General features: G+C 40.2%; 2 protein-coding genes across 6 annotated transcripts in view; one reads left to right on the plus strand and one right to left on the minus strand.

The window, feature by feature from the left end:
• The window catches only part of ACBD5 (acyl-CoA binding domain containing 5), a 47,804-nt gene extending 45,537 nt beyond the window's left edge, over window positions 1-2,267 (plus strand). For all 4 annotated transcript variants that reach the window (XM_006115266.5, XM_089776751.1, XM_089776752.1 and 1 more), the window contains one exon: window positions 555-2,267. In XM_006115266.5, the coding sequence (XP_006115328.2) occupies window positions 555-567 (13 nt within the window). In that variant the 3' untranslated portion in view covers window positions 568-2,267. The remainder of the gene's footprint in view (window positions 1-554) is intronic.
• Window positions 2,268-5,664: 3,397 nt separating this feature from the next.
• The window catches only part of MASTL (microtubule associated serine/threonine kinase like), a 28,244-nt gene continuing 15,588 nt past the window's right edge, over window positions 5,665-18,320 (minus strand). Inside the window, exons 9-13 of one of the 2 annotated variants that reach the window (XM_075922552.2) lie at window positions 16,842-16,980; window positions 12,816-12,830; window positions 9,048-9,161; window positions 8,861-8,962; window positions 5,665-7,573 (exon numbers count right to left, since the gene is read on the minus strand). In XM_075922552.2, coding sequence (XP_075778667.1) covers window positions 7,416-7,573; window positions 8,861-8,962; window positions 9,048-9,161; window positions 12,816-12,830; window positions 16,842-16,980 — 528 coding nt within the window. In that variant the 3' untranslated portion in view covers window positions 5,665-7,415. The remainder of the gene's footprint in view (window positions 7,574-8,860; window positions 8,963-9,047; window positions 9,162-12,815; window positions 12,831-16,841; window positions 16,981-18,320) is intronic. The other variant, XM_006115264.5, reaches the window with a different exon arrangement.

Below are 18,320 nucleotides of genomic sequence, written 5' to 3' on the forward strand. Positions count from 1 at the left end.
CTTGTTGGTGAGTTTTGTGGTAATGAAGGAGAAAATGTGCTGCTATCGTGCCTATTTTTGTATTTTGTTTTAATGGAGAGATCTTCTAAAATGTCAGATTCTTTTGAGATATAGCTACAGCCAAATATAATAAATCTATGGATTATGTTGGAAAAAATCCTCTCCTTAAGAATTTTATTTGAAAAGAACCCAGGCTGGTCTTGGGTAAATTAGGATAAATTTTTGGCCTAATCGCTTTGGAAAAACAACTGACCCTTAGTACCTGTGCACCATTCTTAAACTTGATCATCTTTTTCTGTTTAATATACAAAAGTATGCTGTGAAGAAATATATGATGTATGCAAAATAATAGAGAGGGCATTATACCTAATTTCAAGTAATTGTGGGATTTAACATGTAATTAACTTCATAATGTTAATTCTTTGTGTTCACAACATGCTGTTTTGAGTGAAAAGTCATTACATAAGTAAGTTTTAAGTGGCTGCACTACCAACATTTTTTCAAAGGCTAAGGAAATGGGGTTAAACTAATTACATGTTTGGTTCCTCTTTTAGAAAACTGAACTAAGAACTTAATTTTTGATTTCACTTAAAGACTACTAGAACTGGGAAAGCCTGGAGAGAGAAGGAATTCACATGAGAACCTCAGGACCTGTGATGGCTAAATTTCCCTTCTGTTGTAGTAATTTTTTGCACTACGTGTGAGTTAACCACTTAAGGACTAACATTGATACTTGAATGATCCACTGCTCCTAGGTTACAAGTAAAATGAATTTAATTATCCCGCCCTTAAACCACTTGAACCTTAAATTATTAACTATTATTTTGGAATGGATTCCTGCCTGGTCATTCTGTGGAGATGACTGATTTTTCTTATGGCAATTGATAATAAAGTAAACAGAAAAAAACCCTGTGTATATATAGAATAGAACATTTGTAAAACTGTAACTTTAAAGTGAGGATGATTTTGTAATTGCAGTAACTCAGATTTATTTCACTTGTTCCATACTGTGAAATCGAAACAGTGACTGGGCAGACAGTATAAGTTCTGTCTACATAATTATATGGTAGCTAAAAAGGCTGCATATAACATTGTCGCTTTGAAGGGCTCAACTGGTCTGTTTTGCTGATAGACAGATTTGGGCTAAATTTCTTTGTACAGCAGTCATCGGTGGAGTCAAATATTTGACTTGATAATCCTGCCATTCATTGCACTTCTATATGTACCCACTTCCAAAACCATTTTAGTCTTAGCAGGCAAGCATCTTGCCTGTTAGAGACTAGGTAGTAACAAGGGGATTGTTGATTATAATGTTGAGACCGTCTGTGCTGTAGAAGAGCCAGAGAGAGAGAAGATGCACTGAACGATACATTCATACAGGTATTTCTTTACTGCTAACAGGTTACATTTTAACAAACATACAGTTTATGCACACCGTGCTTTAAAATACAAGATAAAAATTATCTACACCCTGTATTTATAAGATTTTACAGGTTAAAGTAAATTTTATATTATTTTAATCTAGCCCCAACATCTGTGTAGCCTTTCCCACACCAAAACCTACTGGAGAGAAAACCTCTATTTCCATATTTTCCTTGTATCCCTCCACTACATCAAAATATTTTCCAAGATGTTTATTATCCTAATTTTGGTCCAGATTTTCCTTTCCAGTGATATTTGTTCATACATATAAATTGTAATGATCAATATAAACATGTGAATATAACAATTTTGTGAAGTTTGCTTGGTCAAAGCATGCTTTGCTGTTTGATTTAAAAAAAAAAAAGTATCTAAGTTACATAGCCTAAAGCTCTGGAAAAGGGGAGCATTATATTAAGATTACTTTTTCTTTATGAAGTAAGAAATCAGACCTAGACAGTAAAATGTTTATTTTGCATTTGCAATGAAGATAAGAAAAAATTCATTATGCCATAATCTACATTTAAGAGATGAATCTTAAAATTATCCTGTTGTTTGTTGTCATTCTTCATTCAGAATTATATGTTACAAATAATTTATGGGAAATGTCTTTTGGGATAAGACATGCTTTCTGCCCTGTACAGTCTCTTATTTTCAAATTTTTGAAAGCACTTTTCATACAAGTTATACTGTATAAAACAGATGTAATTATAGGTTTTAATGTTTCTGCCTTGCTTAACAGAATATGATTTTAATCTTGTCTTTAAGTACTTTTTAAAAAAAGAGATTTCTTCCTCTTCTGATCTTAGTCTTTGAGTTACTAAATAAAGTATCAGGAGAACATCTCTAATATCATGTCCTGACAAGCTGTTGTTTTGGTGTAACACATAAACAAACCTCGCATGAATGGAGATGCTGAAAATGTGTTTAAATTAAACTAATTAGACAATGGAAATTTTGCTATGGTTGAGATTTTAGGCGTGTCTGAAATTATTCTGCCTGTACTTTAAACAGTTGATTGTGTCATTAGACAGTGAAAAAAATTAAGTGGTCATTGAGCAAGGAGAGACTACATTAAAGGCTAGTCACACACATTTTTGAGAAAATAGGATCGTGACTCTGCCATCACTTACTGCATGTATTGGTGAAGATGACCACACACATAGTACCATTTGCATCTCCCTGGCTATTAGTGTATGCAAAAAATAACTCCGTTCACTCTTTTTAAAGGTCTCTAACAAACGTAGAAACATTCATCACAATATCTGCGTTACTGCTGGATTATTATGCAGTCAGTACACAAGTGTCTACCAACCCTCCCAAAGTGACATTCTGTGGAAAAAAACACGTTTTAATACAAAGCAAAACCGTTATTCTACAGATGCTGCTTCCCTGTGCTCTTCTAGCATTGGCAGTGTAGGTAGATATTCCTCACTAGGCATGACTATAAACCTTATTTAGGGCCTAACTTACAGGGTTAAAGTGGCAGTTTGAGACTGGACCTTCCCATGTTTTCTTTTCTATGAAGGCCTGTAACAGGCTCATTTTTGCCACTTCACAGGGTCAGAGAGATTAGCTGGCAGGTCATGTGACAGAAGTTAACTCCTGAGAGCCTTTCTAAACAAATCAGTGTGGCTCTGATGCCCTGCATATGCTACTTCAGCTGGCACTGTCCAAATGTTAGCTGATAGAAGCCACAGTTGGGTTTGGAGAAAGTTGTTTTCCACTTATTTAGCTCTCATCACAGTAGCTATATAATCATGCAGCGGGGTTATACTTCCAGCATGGAGTGCATAGTAGGAGCCAAATCAAGAGACAGCTCCTTGCTATTTTCCCATGAATGCATGGGAACAGTGGCATTTACATACTGATTTCAGAGAAGGAGACAATTGCAGAGGCAAGCGGTCAGCAGATGATTAGAAATAAAACAAGCAATTCTTGGACTCAAGGAGATACGAAACCTACATATTGTAATTAGGCAACGCCTGCTAGATCTGACATACGTAAGGAAGTCATAGAAGGCAAAAGACTTGGGGACCCTGTAATCAAGGTGGTAGTGCTTTTCTACCACCAGCTTCTTTTCCCTGTCCTGAGCAGCAAGAATGTAAATGAAAGCCTAGGCACTACCACTTGTATAGAATAGGCCTGGGGAGGATAAGGGGGTGCCATGTGATTGGCCAATGGCTCAATGCCTACAAGTGAAGGGGGCAGAAAATTAAAAACTACTGCTGGGGGGAAGGGTAGAGTAATTTATAAATAAGTATTTGAATGTCTTAGACTTAGATAAAACATTGTAAATCGAGTCTTCCTCCTCAGTGACATTACTGACCCACCGTATTCTAAATACTTATTTAAATCTAGTGGATTGGAGGAAGGGTTGGAGGTGGAAGCAAAGCATACAGCACTAAACTCTCAATTGTGTATACTATATAAAATGTTCAGATTGGTTCTTTTTTCAGTCTTAGCAAGATACCTGTTTCTTAGCATATGTAAATAGTGCTCCTCAGAACTTTAAAATATTTTCATTATATAGGTTTCAAAAAAGTTGAAGAGGAAAGTCTCAAAAAGAAATTGAAGGTTGCATGTAAAAGAGGAAGTAGTATAAAGCCACTATGAAACAAACTGGTAAGAAAGCATAGTGCTAGGTGATGGACCACACAGTTTTATAAGGACAGGTTCTCGTGCTCAATAGAAAACAGTAAAATGTTTTATTGTACTAAAATGAGCTAAATTTAACTCATGAGCAGTCACAGAACAAGAGTCCACTGAGCTCCTTTGTAAATGATGGTGAGTGAATTCCAAAACCAACTGGAGGCAGAGTTGACTTCTCACATATGGGAGTGGTTTTAAGAGGAGTCTGCAGTTACTAAAGCCTAGGCTTAATTAGCAAAGGTACAGTCAATATTTCAAAGTTTCTTGGCCTCAACTGTCTGTGCCATATATAGATTAACAGTATCTCAGCAGTGACTAGGGCTATAAAGCTAAGTGCCCAAGATGTGACCTTTAACTACAGAGATTTCAGTGGACTTGATTCTACTTCTTGATTTTTTTATTCTATACTTAACTCAATCTAGTTGACACTAGCTAGGATGATATTGAGGTCAGCTGGAAGCTTTGAATTGTGTGTAACTTAAGGAACAGATATGGAATGCATGGAAACCAAGGGGCCTGAAAAGAAACTGCTGGCCTATGTCCAGTGCACAAACGACCAGAGGCAGAATTCCACAGCTTCTGCATTCATCATAGATGAAATAAATTACTAAGGGGAGACTGAAGGCCTCAAAACTTTTTACTTTGCTTCAGAGTCATAGGAAAGGGTAACAGTGAATCTTTGAAATACACCATAACGAATAAAACAAACTCTTTTTTGAAGTCAACATGTAATACTTAATGCCATTATAGCTGGATAGTAAAACCTACATGAAAGTCAGAGGCTATTCATATTATGCCACTGTTCAGACCAAGAAAAATATGATCTTGTTCAGCAATGTTTTATTGGAATGCATACTATTCCTCTTAATACCCTAATCTTCAACTTGTCTACAAAACTTAGTGTGTAACATTTCCCAGTTCTGTCTTTATTTTGACTTGCAAGACTATGGTAAAATATATAAACATCTAAACTCTGTTCCTTGAAAGTTTTTGAAACAACAGCCAGATGTTAAAGTTTTTGTTTATACATGTTTTACAATGGTTTGATTTCTAGTTTTATATTAATGTATTAGACTATGTAAAAAGACAGTTAAGCCTGGCAAATAGTTCTGTAATTCATGATGCACATTGTAATTAATTTGAAAAATATTTAAATAAAAGCTTATCAATTTGTGAGCCTTTAAATTATACAATTTTGGGTTTAAATATTTTCTTGATGAATACAAGCTGGTACATTCAACAGAAAACCTAACAAAACCCTTGCTATCAGCATCAACTAATTATGCTAATAGATAATAGTGAACCACTTAAATATTAGTTTCAGTATTAGTTTGAATACTTTGCTAACAGACTTATGGTGCACTATATCATCTCTCCATAAAGAAGGCTGTATTTCCCATTAAAAATTAGCACCCTCTCATCTAACTTCTGAAAAACAAAACTAATCCCATGATTCTCCGAGGCTGTACTTCATCTCTGATTATTATTTTTTGAGAGTTTGGAACACGTAGATACAAATGCTACATTTCTTCTCTTATGATAAAGAGCCCATTAGGATCTGCAGTTTGTCTCAGACAGAAATAGTCCTAGTAATTATGTGCAGTAATAAATGCATATTTATTCAACATTTAGAGAACCATCACTATTAATTGCTGCTACATGCACAAACTAGATTCAGTGATCTGCAAATATGCAGAAATTGGAAAACCATTCAGTGAATGGGTTATAGTGTGGTTTCTGACATTGCAACATTCCTTAGTGTTCATTATACAATGTTTTCACAAATCCCAACATCAATAAATTACAATCCAAACATTGTTACGAATTGTCAAGACATTAGCTATGATTTTGTAATTATTTGCAAGTGTTTGATTTTGTCTGGCTTCTAGGACAAAACATAGGGCATTTCTTCTCTCGCATACCCTTCTTGGCAGTTTGGAGCATAGAATCTGGCAGCTCTGATTAATCCACACTCCATTCACTAGTCTTGTGGACCAGGAAGCATGAGATGTGAATGGTCATCAATTCATTTGCTTTGCCTGAAATGACAATTCCATGTAGTTCTCTGAAAAGCCACCCAATAATGGAGAGCTAGCATAGCTCTCAGTTTTGGGATATAGAAGCTGGATTACACCATGGAACAGTATGAACCTTCTACCCGTCCCCAAGCAGACATTGAATTTGGAAAACAAAAACATTGTAATGCATTGAATACAATTGTAAGCACTACAAGAAAGAATTTTTAATGATGCTTCTCATCTAAGATAAAAGGAAACAGTTTAATCAAACCAAAAAAAAAAAAAATATCAGGCATTATAAGAAAAAACAATCTCTATGCATTTTCCCAATATATTAAAATACAGCTTACATCCCTGCAAAGATCCCTGATTAAAATGTTTAATACTGAACATCTTAATTTTAACTCAATTTTATTGAAATTGAACTTCTCAAATCAATTTACAATACATTACAGAGCATCTAATATACATAATTCATATTTTGATTAGCAAACAGTTTTTTTAACATCTGGCAGAGTGATACAGGAAAGAAGCCCAATATGGATCCTTAGTTCTTCTACATTTAAAATAAACAAGGGGTCACTAAAATACTGTTCAGTCTATCATCCCATAATGCATTCAAAAATCTCCTCAGTATTACAAAAGTGTTAGCAATTTTTTAAAAAAAGCAATAAGCTTCCTTTACTCTGTGCAGATGCCAAGGAAAAAGCATTGGCAATAAACACAGCTCAGTTTTACAACACAGATACCTCAGCAGCCGAGGGCAGTGTGTGACCTAAGGATGCCAAAATATCTTTTTCCTCATCCCACTAAGGAATAATTCAGAGGGATAAGATATTTTACAGTGCTCTGAAACCTACAAAATTTTCACTTGTTATGGATGCTGCTCCAAATTGGTCAAAGCTATCCCAAATGTGACTATGAATGTATTGAACCCAAGATAGATAATTAGCATGCATTTTCTGCCCCCACTCAGTTATGTTTAATTGCAAAATAGCCCTTATAAATTGGAAGTACTCCACAGCAGCAATAGAAAGGACAATGTTTTGCCAAGTGTGAAAGTGTCATTACTAACTTTACAAATACATACTTAGGCTCTCAATAAAGTGCAGAAAATATGATAAATAAAAAGAACAAGAAGCCATTTGTAATTAATAAACATTTTGTATAGTAGTTTTGTTTTAGAACAGAAGAATATACAAATTAAAACCACACTGATCAATTATTTTAAAAAACTAAGTTTGGTAAGAAAACCAAGGCCAAACTAGTGTTAAAGGGTAGTTTACAAAAGTGCAAAACCATGGACAAAATTCCATTTTCTTGATACTATAAGCTAAATCCAGACACAGTCAGATGCTGAGCATTATTTCTAGCTTCAAAGTAGGAGGTATCTGTTTCATCATCCGGCTGAGGTATGAAAGGCATAGTTTGATTCTGAAGATTATCCCAGTCTACTCCATGAAAGAGAGGATGACGTTTCAGCTCTAAAACAAAAGTTTGCACAAAATATTAAGACTGATTGATCACAAGAGAACAATTTAGCCACCTCACTGACATGCCAGTTATTAGCTGTTTTGGGTGTGTTTTACCTTTCTGGATATTCAAAAGCCTACACTGTAGGGAATGTGAACAACTAGTCAACCATCCAATAAGCAAATGCTTATCAGGTAGTCGACACCCTAGTCGACTAGTTGCTTCCTCTCTTGCTGCCTGTATAAGCAAGAGGCAGTGGGGGGCGGAGGCGAGGTAGGGGAGACAGGAAGAAAATGGGGCGCTTCAAAGCAGCAGCACCATGTGGAGCCCAGGCCCAGACCCTGAGCTTCACGTGGCGCTGCAGCTTTGAAGCGCTGTGTGCAGCCTGGGGCGAGCTGCATTTGGCATTTCAAAGCGGCAGTGCCGCATGGAACCTAGAGTCTGCTGGGGACTCCCCGCTGACCCCAGGCTCCACACAGCGCTGCCGCTTTGAAATGCCGCAGAGAGCACTGGCCCAGTGCTTTCACCTTTGAAGTATAGCAACAGCCCTGGGGACTCTGTGCTTTAACACTAAAAGGCTGGGAGACTGCCTGGGCCCTTTATTAGAGGATTGTTAACAGCTCCCTTAAAAAGGTGTGCTACTGGCAATAAACTGAAGTCTAAGTTGCTTTATCAAGAAAGGAACTTTGAACACTTGTGTTCTTAAAATCTACTTCCTGTTTTTTAACTTCTCAGCTGAAACTATCACTGAGTGACAATGGCAGGCCACCAGCACCATGCGATGTAAAAAAATTCCTTGGATTCCCTCAACTAGGCTTCTGACTTATGACAGGGAATCTGTTATTATTTACAATGGTTGCTGATCTCAGGAAAATGACAGAATAGCAGAGATCTTGGCAGATGGTCTTTAATGAAGCTAAAGAGGTACTTCTGTTACAGTTGCAGGTCTTCACAGAATTTAAGGCCAGAAGAGACTATTAAATCTTTTAGTCTACCTTCATTAAATAACTGCTTTTAGGAAGAGTTGAATAGATTGTACTTTGGTAAGTTAAGCATGAACGATTTTAAACTAACTAACTGCAAGCAGCATGAACATATAACCAAGTAAAAATCATTATTTGCTTTCCTTATTCAATAGCATAAAACCTTTTATCAGCACAGTCTACACAAGTAGCATAGTAGATACCAAAGTCTGCAATGTCTAGCACTCAAGTTCAATGCTAAAGCAGGGACCATGACATTTTAAAATATCAAATTTATCAAAAAGGTAAAATGTGAAAAGTTTAATAAATACTGACCCTTCAGTCCAGCTCTCTTTGTAGTGTCAATGGTTAAAAGAATATCTATTGTATTTTGGGCATTGCTGGACAACTGTTCTTCACCCTCAGGCCACGGAATATCTACAAATACAAAAAGACAGGCTTATCACCAGTTCAAATAGCACAGCAAAGTTTGAATTCCTTAGTTTCAGTGAGCATGAATTACCTCTTTTTAAAATGTTCTGGAAGACTTGTTGTGGTGTTTCATCATTAAAGGGTGGAATTCCTGTTAAGAACTCAAACAAACAAACTCCAAGAGCCCACCAATCTACTGCAGGACCTGAAAAGGGGAGAAAACAACGTAGCTAGCATAAGGAAGAAGTTGTTCAATAACCTATACTGTAACTTACGCACAAAGGGCCAACAACACTCGCAAACAAAATCATTTAAATCCTAACAGTGGCAGAATTTTGGAAAAATTAAGTCCTGAAAAGCTTTCTGTGAAAGTTTAGTATGAAACATTGAAAAACAGACAAAACTTAAGCTGTTCTCTAATAATTCTGGCAGGAAATTTAAAATTGTTTACTGTAAGAGGATTTTTAAAAGTCACTATATTCATAGCTTCATATTAATATTCAGAGTAACATTTATTGAGGGCAGAAGAGTGTAGGACTAGAACAATTGCAAATTCTTGTACATGTTAGTCTGTCTATATTAGCAGTGAGCAATAATCAGTCTGTGGGTCAGACTTGGTTCACCAGAATTAGTCTCTGGCAGGCTGCTGCTACTTGATTTACCTGTACCCCTGCAGATTAGCGATGTAAGAAACTAGTCGATTGACGGCTCGTAAGCCTATGTTCATTGGGTCTACACAAGTACTTGACTACTCTATTTGCATCCCCCGCAAAGACCTGGGATGAGCCAGCTGTTCTAGGGGCAGCTCAATTGCAGCTCCACACTCTATCTGTCCCACACACCAGGCTGGCACCACTCTCCCGGGAGACCCACTCATGCACTGCAGGTGGAGAAGTGGCCAGGGCTGCCCAGCGCTGGGCCAGGAGCCGAGGACTGAAGCCTGGCCAGGCAGAGTGCAGCGGCCAGGCGAGCTCAGTGCTCCCAGACCAGGCTCAGGGAGATGCAGGGTGCCAGTTCGGTGGTGCTCCATGGTTGGGTGTCCTGTGGTGAGCCAGGCTGATGCCACCAGTGGGGCTGTGTGGATCCCTGGACTGGGCTGGCAGCACTCAGGGCTCCATGTGGGCTGGGCAGGTGGGGGCAATGCCTCTGGCCAGCCGGGGTGCTTGGGGAGCCCCACTGCACCCTACGGGCAGCTGGGAAGATGCTCCAGCAGCTGAGTTGATTCTGTGGCTGGGCTTGCTGCTCGATTGGAGCAAGCCCAAGCTGAGTATCAGCAGCCCTCTGAGCTCATGGGCAGGGACCAGAGCATGCCAGTTGCCAGGGCCTTGTCCTGGGCAGGTGCTGTGTGGCTCAGCCCAGGCACACCACAACCCAAAGGGGCAGAAGCAGGGTGAGTGCCCGAGGGCTGAGCGGAGTCATGCGGCCTGGCCTCCACTGTCTGCCTGCCCTGGCCCTGCAATCCCCAGCTGGGCTCTGCCTGTCTCCTGCCCAGCCTGTGCAGTGCCTGAGTGCTGCTACCTGGTGTGTTGGGGAACCCTGGCTCCAAAATTACTTTGGTTTCACTCTACAGGCCTAGAGGCGTAAATAGGCAGGTCAAGTGCCCCTCTGCTGACCCAGCGCTGCCTTCCTGGAGCCTTGCTATCCTGACCGTAGTTGCTTCGGCCCTTCAGCTTCCTTGCTCAGCTTCGGGATGTGCGCAGCGGGCAGGCACTTGCTGAGTTTCCCCCATGCCACCAGAGACCGGACAGGAAGGCAGGAGTGGGGGTGGTTTAATGAAATGCACTGGGAAGTTGCATCCCAAATGAAACTCACCCGTGGGCTGACAGTCAGATCCAGGAGCAACTCCCGCAGTGGCTCTGCAGTTTAAATGTAGTAAGAACCAGGTTGTCTGTGCATCCGGCTCATACTACATTTAAACTGCAGAGCTGCAGCAAGGGGTAGCTCCCAGAGGCTTCCAACCCTATCAACTAATTGTGTAGTCAATAGAAATTGTATTGACTATAGGATTAGCTGATTACTCGTTTCTTAACATCCCTAATACAGATATGGGTGACTGCAGCTCCTGTTGGCCACAGATCACCACTCCCAGCCAATGTGAGCTGCAGGAAGTGGTGTCCAAACCTGCGCCACTTCCTATAGCTCCTACTGACCAGCAACAGCAATCTGCAGCCAAGAGAATATGCAAGCACCTCTACCTGCAGAAGCACAGGTAAATAACATGCTGGTAGTCGCAGGGGCTAAGGCCTCCATCTTATTGCCCATTCCTGGTCTATAGGCTCTCTCATATAGAGTATGTCTAGACTACATGCCTCTGCCAACAGAGGCATGTAAAATAGGCTACCCGACATGCCATGTTCCACGAGGCATAAGGGAGCAGTTGACAAAGGCTTCCCCTGTCGACCAATCTGCATCTTGACTCACGCTGTGCCGACGATCAGTTGAGCCAGCACAGTGTGGTGACCGTTTTTATTTTGATGAAGCCGGGGAATTTAAATCCCCACTTCATTGACTATGTCGGGTAGCCTATTTTACATGCCTCTGTCGGCAGAGACATGTAGTCTAGACATACCCATAAAGTGCTCTCTTGTGGTAGGAGAGATAATCATTTGTAATTTCTCATCTACTCTGGAATTCAAGGCTGAATGAATTTTGTAATTCCACATATTACCTTATCACATAGGTTGTCTGAAGCAACTTCAGAAGCACAAAATAGATACTGATTTTCAATAACCTAAACCCATGTTTACCAATACTGAGCAGTCTATAGAGATGCATCAGCATGCAAGAAAATGGATTAATGTACTACCATTCTAAAGTTTAATAGGGCAATGCAAAGCTACTTAACTGTTCCCATGTATTTCTAAATAGTTTTTTCTGGGCAGTGAACAGGCTGTGTTAAACATGTGCAGTCAACCCCACTTAAACAAGCAGGCAAAAGCAGTCCAGACACCACCGAAGAGTTGCATGCATTCTGTTTTCTCTATCTTTAAGTCATGTCCACTCCGCTTTATAAAGAATAATACAGGATTCACTTGGTGCAAAGAGTGGTTTGCACAGGAATCCAACCTTGTAAAAAGCGTGTGTGGTTTTTTTTAAATTCACCTCCAAAGTAAAAAGGAAATGCTTTTGATAGTTTTAGCTTTCCTGTATTTCTATCCTACTGTCTTAATAAACCAACCACACAGGTCAGTTATATATTTCCCTGTTGGACACAGAATCAGAGCACCTCTCCCAGCTCAGCACACTAAAGCAATGAGATCCCATCCACTGCATCCAGTATACTTGGATGGTTAGGAAAAATTAGAAACATAAGTCAAAGTCTAATAAGATCACAATTTGGGACAAAATACTAAAGAACAAGTTTCATGGTTTAAAGACATACAAATCATCTGAAGTGTTCTGATCACAGCTCTAAGTAGAAATTAATTCCTATAATCTATTTTTGTGGCAAGAAAGCCAAATATTCTTGGACATCTCAACATTTCTAACCACAAACAAATATTATGAGGTGGCCCAGTATAGCTGAGAAATTTAACCCAACCAGTCATTCTGACTGATAATTTTTTACCATCACCTTCTCCCATTTTGAAGCTTACTTCTTGATAGAGAAAAGGTGTTTAGAAGTGGTGTGTACTGACTTTAATGTGAAGGGAGTAAGTCGTGTCCCTGTTGCAGGCTACTAGAGGCTATACAGTTTCTCTATAATTTGTCTCATGTAGTATCATGCATTACATATAGCAATACAAAAAAAATCACATGTGCAATTTCTTTAGCCACATAATTTTACTTGAAAAATGTGATCTAGTTATACTTTGACTGTTCATAATTTAGTTGAACACCCCTTTACAGTCAAACTCACCAGACATCAGAATTCCTGTATATAAAAAACACAATTAACCATATTAAGATTGCAATAAATTACTTATTGTAAATGCTCATATTAAATATTATCAATTATGTTTGATGCTGCAGAAAAAAGTATTTTTTGCTTGTTGCACTGTGGTACTATTCTGAGACATTAACTAACTACAAACTTTTTTTTTTTTTTTAAAAGAGTTAATCTAAATATGCTTCAGGAAATTTAGAGAGGCGCAAAAAACAGTTACCTACTAAGGATGTAAGCAACTAGTCGACTATCCGATAAGCATAAGCTTATCGGATAGTTGACTAGTGATGCGACTAATTGCTTCCCCCCCCTTCTGCCTCTATCAAAGAGAAGGCGCAAGAGAGGGGCACGAGCCAGTGTTGGGGGAAGCCGGCTTAAAAGCCTGTTCTCCCCCCCAGCACTGTCTCTGCAGGATAGCAGGGAAGGTAGAGGCACAGCAGGCAATAGCGCAAGCGGGGACTGAAGCAGTCTCCACTCGTGCTGGTTCTGCTGCAATTCTGCTTTTGAAATGTACAAGAGCCCCTTGCGGCTCTTGTACATTTCAGAGTCAGGTGCTGCAGGGAGGGTGGGGCCAGCAGGGAAGTCCCCCGCTGGCCCTGTGCTCCCTGCGGGGCTCTCTTTTGAAAGTACAAGAGCCCCACTGGGGCTCTTTCAAAGACTGAGGTGCCACAGGGAGCCTTGGGCCAGCTGGGGACTTCCCCACTAGCCCTTAGTTCCCTGAAGAGCTTCTGCTTCTTAAATGTACAAGAGACCTACTGAGGCTCTTGTACATTTCAAAGGCTGAGGTGCTGCAGGGAGCACGCACCCAGTCCTCTGATGGCCCCACAATCCCTTCAGGGCTTCTGTGTGATAGGGCTCTTGCTACAGTTCAAAAGCAGAGGCTTCCTTATCGACTAATTGAATTATTAATGGAAATCACATTGACTAGTTGATTAACCTAAATTTAACATCCCTATTACCTACCTTCTCATAGCTGTTGTTTTTCAAGATGTGTTGCTCATGTCCATTCCAAGTAGATGGGTACACACTGCCCACGCAATTGTCAGAGGTTCTTTCCCTAGAGCTGTCTGTTGGGTTGGCTGAGAAGCCCCTATAGTTGGCCTTTATGGTGTTGTATATAGGTCCCTGCTGACCCACTGCCCCTTCAGTTCCTTTTTGCCAGTGTAATCTGAGTAGGTGTCTATCCGATCTCCTAGCGCAGGGGTGTCCAAACTTTTTTCAAAGAGGGCCAGATTTGATGAAGTGAACATGCGTGAGGGCCGACCATTTTGCCTGACATTCTTTGAACCATTAAAATTAAATGCAAATTAACTATTTTATGCAAAGTTTATTGCAAACGGCATACTTTTCATTTCGTCACATAGATGACAAATCTAAACAGGTGTTAAATCACTCTGCCTATCATATCTGAAGGCCAGATGAAAAAAAAAAATCCAGGAAGCTGAAATATATGTCAGGAACATTGTAAAGTACATTACATATTATTGGTAATAAAGGTTGTCTGTCAACTTTTAAGTTCAAAAAATATGAACAGGAACATAACACCAAGTATACATGTTGTGTCCAAATACATTTATAACTGATTTAGACCAACTGACATTAACTGAGATTTTACAATGTATTCATCTCAATACAGATGGATTCGTTGGGGGCCATAAAAGATAGTTATTGCCAAATTACCTGCGGGGCCGTATTAAACCGGAACACGGGCCGCAATTGGCCCGCGGGCCGGACTTTGGACATGCCTGTCCTAGCGGGAGGGTGGGGGTCTTAGAATGGACATGAGCAATACATTTCAAAGAGTAACAGTTACAAGAAGTTAATTTTTTTTCAAGTGTTTGCTCATGTTGATTCCAGGTAGGCAATTCCCAAGCATCTCATAGAAGGGGTTGAAGTTCAGCAAGTTGAAGATTTCACTACCGTTCTGCCAAATGTGGCATCATCTCTGGCCTGCTCTATAATGACTTAATGCAGCAATAGGCAACCAAGACTAGAGAGTGGGCCACATGAATGGCCCTCCATTTCAGAAGGCTGCATGATTGAAATCTAGTGATGGGTAACCTGTGGCTCACTAGGGTTCCACCTAGGGATGGTTGCCAGCTAAACATCAGCCTTATTGGGTGATGCTTATGGTAAGTGGTGCCTGAGAACAGCTCCATGCCTGTGGCCTGCCACAGATGGAGGGCTGCTCCAGTGTTCAAGCTCTGGAAGGGACGGGGAGGAGGGAGATGGAGCACAAATTGGCAGATTCATGGTGCTCCAAAAGTGCTGGGAAGGAGGGCGAAGAGTAGAAAGTGCAGGGCTCCAGCACCTCCATGTGGGAGAAGCATGGGGGAAAGCAACAGAGAGGGGGTGTGCGAGCCACAGGTGGAACTTCACAGGCCACAGGTTTCCCACCACTGGTGTCATGTGATGTAATGGCGTGGACTGACAACCATGTCACTGGCCCTGCAGATATCTTTAATGGGGACCTGCACCAGGAACACTGCCAAGGATGCTTGTACCCTTGTGAAGTATACTATCTATGCCAGGTCAGGTATCTTCGCTAGCTATAGCACGCTCTTATATAGACAGTAATCCTTGAGGATATTTCATGGGATGTTACTGAAAGCCCCTTAATTCATTCTGCATTTGCAACGAAGAGTTGTGTTGATTTTCAAAATGGCTTCATTCTTTCAGCATAAAAAGCTTGTACTGGCTGACCTTCAAGGAGTGAAGCATTCGCTCCTGGTTGCTGGAGCGTGGATTAGGAAAGAAAACTGGAAGTAGTATGTCCTTATTTGCGTGGAATTGTGAATCCACCATTGGGAGAAAGATCAAGTGGAGCCGCAACTGTACCTTGAACTTATAGAAGACAGAATATGGAGGCTCAGAAGTCAGGGCCTTAAGTTTAGAAACTCTTGACTGAAGTTATAGCTACCAGGACTACTATTTTCCAGGAAAGGCAAGGAGTGAGCATGTTGCTAGGGTCTTGAAGGGTCAGCAGTAGGCTGAAATCTCATATGGGGATCGGCTGTGTTCCTTGAGGGTGCAATCTTATCCAGTCCTTTGAGGTACTAGCTGACCATGGAGTTAGCAAAAATTGATTCTACTTGGGTTCAGCCAGCCAAAGCTGAGATGGCGGTCAGATGTACCTTTACTCACTATGCCCATAGCCCCTATTGTTTCAGGTGCAGTAAATAGTCCAGGATAAAAGGAATCCATAACTGCAAAGGTGGAGTGTCCTTTTGTAATAACCAGAGAGAACTTCTTCCACTTAGCAAAATAAATGGCTCTAGGTCAGTGGTGGGCAAACTTGTCATAAGCTGCTGGCAGGCCACCAGACAGGCTGTTTACCTTGCATCCACAGATATGGCCTCCCACAGCTCCAATTAACTACTTCACCAGCCCTTCATGCTGCAGAATTGTGCCTCTGCATACCTCTTGGGGGAGGGGCATAATGGGCCTCTGCCCGCATCCACAAGTGCCACCCTCACAATCCCATGGCTGGTTTCTTTCTGGCAGCCTCCAGCTATGGTACTTCTGGGACTGGCATGGCTGGGGCTGCAGCAGGCTGCCTGATCGCCCCACTTGGCGTGGGACATTTTTCTCCGGCCCCAACTTGCAGGGTGACAGTGGGCCAGAGGAAAATGTTTGGGGCGTATTTTGCCCAGATCTGTTTTATTTGATTTAAATTAAATGAAAGCCACTTTCCATCGTCCCTCTAATTCTGGCCTAGATTTTGAAAATAACCAAATACCTAATTAAAAATGAATAATAAAGTACCAGGTTTTCAAAGGTATTTAGGCATGTAAAGATACATATAAGCATGCCTAGGTATATTTTCAAGAGCTCCTGGAACTTAACTACCTTTTAAATCAATGGGAGTTAGACATTTTTGAAAATCCCACTAAAAATTATCTGGATCTTTAAGCACCTAAATATCTTTACAAATCTGGTCTCCCCACTGACTACAAAATGTGTTTTAAACATCCTTTCATTTATAAAAAGCATTCTTACCATGAGGCTTTGTTAATAATAACTCAGGTGCCAGGTAGTCTGGGGTTCCTAAAATGCGTTCACCTTCCACAGGGACAGCTCCTCTTCTTACACTCTTTGGAGTTCTATATGGTGTGTCAGCGTTTTCCTGATTAGGTGTCTAATGCCAAAAAATAAAGAAAAGATTTCAAATACAAATGTCATACAGAGAGCCTATTTATTTCTCCTCCCAAGTAATGGGGATGACTGCAATCAATTAATATTTAAGTAAGTCATATGATTCAAAGACACATCTTACAACTTGTATATTAATAGTATTTTATTTCCAACTTCCAAAACATGTGCTTATTGCCTAATCTTCAAACAACAAACTGCAGTCAGAACTGCAACAGATTCTGCATTTTTTTGCTGAATGAATCTTTATTACTTCAAAGTATAAAAATGAGTGATTCCCAATCCTTCTTCATAAATGAGAATTCTTCCTGAATAGCTGCCATACAAAGCAATTTTTTTTTTTAAGTAGTGTCAGTCTTCTGACAGATTGACATTAGGAGGAGTCATTTTAATAGCCATCTGAAAGGTAATTATACAGGGGATTATCTAGATAGCCTCATCTTTTAGAGGCTGCACTCAATAACCAGGCTAAGGGGGATGTATATACACATGTTTTCAATCTGAAATTGTAACACTCATCTAAAAAGAATTGGCATTATGGGATTCCATAGCTATTGTATCCCAGATTTACTCTGTTTATATGGCTTTTGTTATTTTGAAGTTGTCCACCTTGTTGACAGCCTGGGACCTGAAAGTCAAGCTGGGTTCTTTCTGAGCTGCATATTCATGTGATCTTGAAGATAATCCAATTTTTTTTCAAAGCTATACTGGCACTTAGAGACGACAGAATACAATCTTACTTTTTTCCTCTAAAACAAGTAGATGCTATTGAATATACACAAGATAGGTTACAGAGTAGGTTACAGAGTGGCTTTTCAGAATAGAGACTCCTATAAGTTCCAACTATGTAACCATCACTTGATTAACTATCTTTGGTGCAATAATCCAAAGTACACTATGCCATACTATCATATTAGCAATAGAACCTGCCCACAGAAAGACATATAGGTCCCATTTTAATATTAGGTTGACTTCACAAGATTCAGATTTACTATATAAATTTTATACCTCAACATATATCCTCAAATTTTATATTAAAAAAAAAGTCTGGTGGCTCTTAATACATTTAAAAAGCACACGCGCAGTGTGTGTGTGGGGGGGGGACACGACCAGGCGCAAACCGGGACAGCGTATTTCCAGCTCTTGCCTGGTCTCCCTCGCTGCTCTTCAGCCTTTTAAATGTATTAAGAGCCCAGTGACTATTCATACATTTAGAAGACAGAGCTGCAGCAGGGTTAGCCCTAACCCCGCTGTGGCTCTGCAGTTCCTCCCCACCCTTATTAACTAATTGACTAGTCAATGGAAATTCCATCAACTGCTTGATTG

The sequence above is a fragment of the Pelodiscus sinensis genome, chromosome 2 (genome assembly GCF_052426305.1).
Source record: "Pelodiscus sinensis isolate ZL-2025 chromosome 2, ASM5242630v1, whole genome shotgun sequence".
NCBI classification, from domain to species: Eukaryota; Metazoa; Chordata; order Testudines; family Trionychidae; genus Pelodiscus; species Pelodiscus sinensis.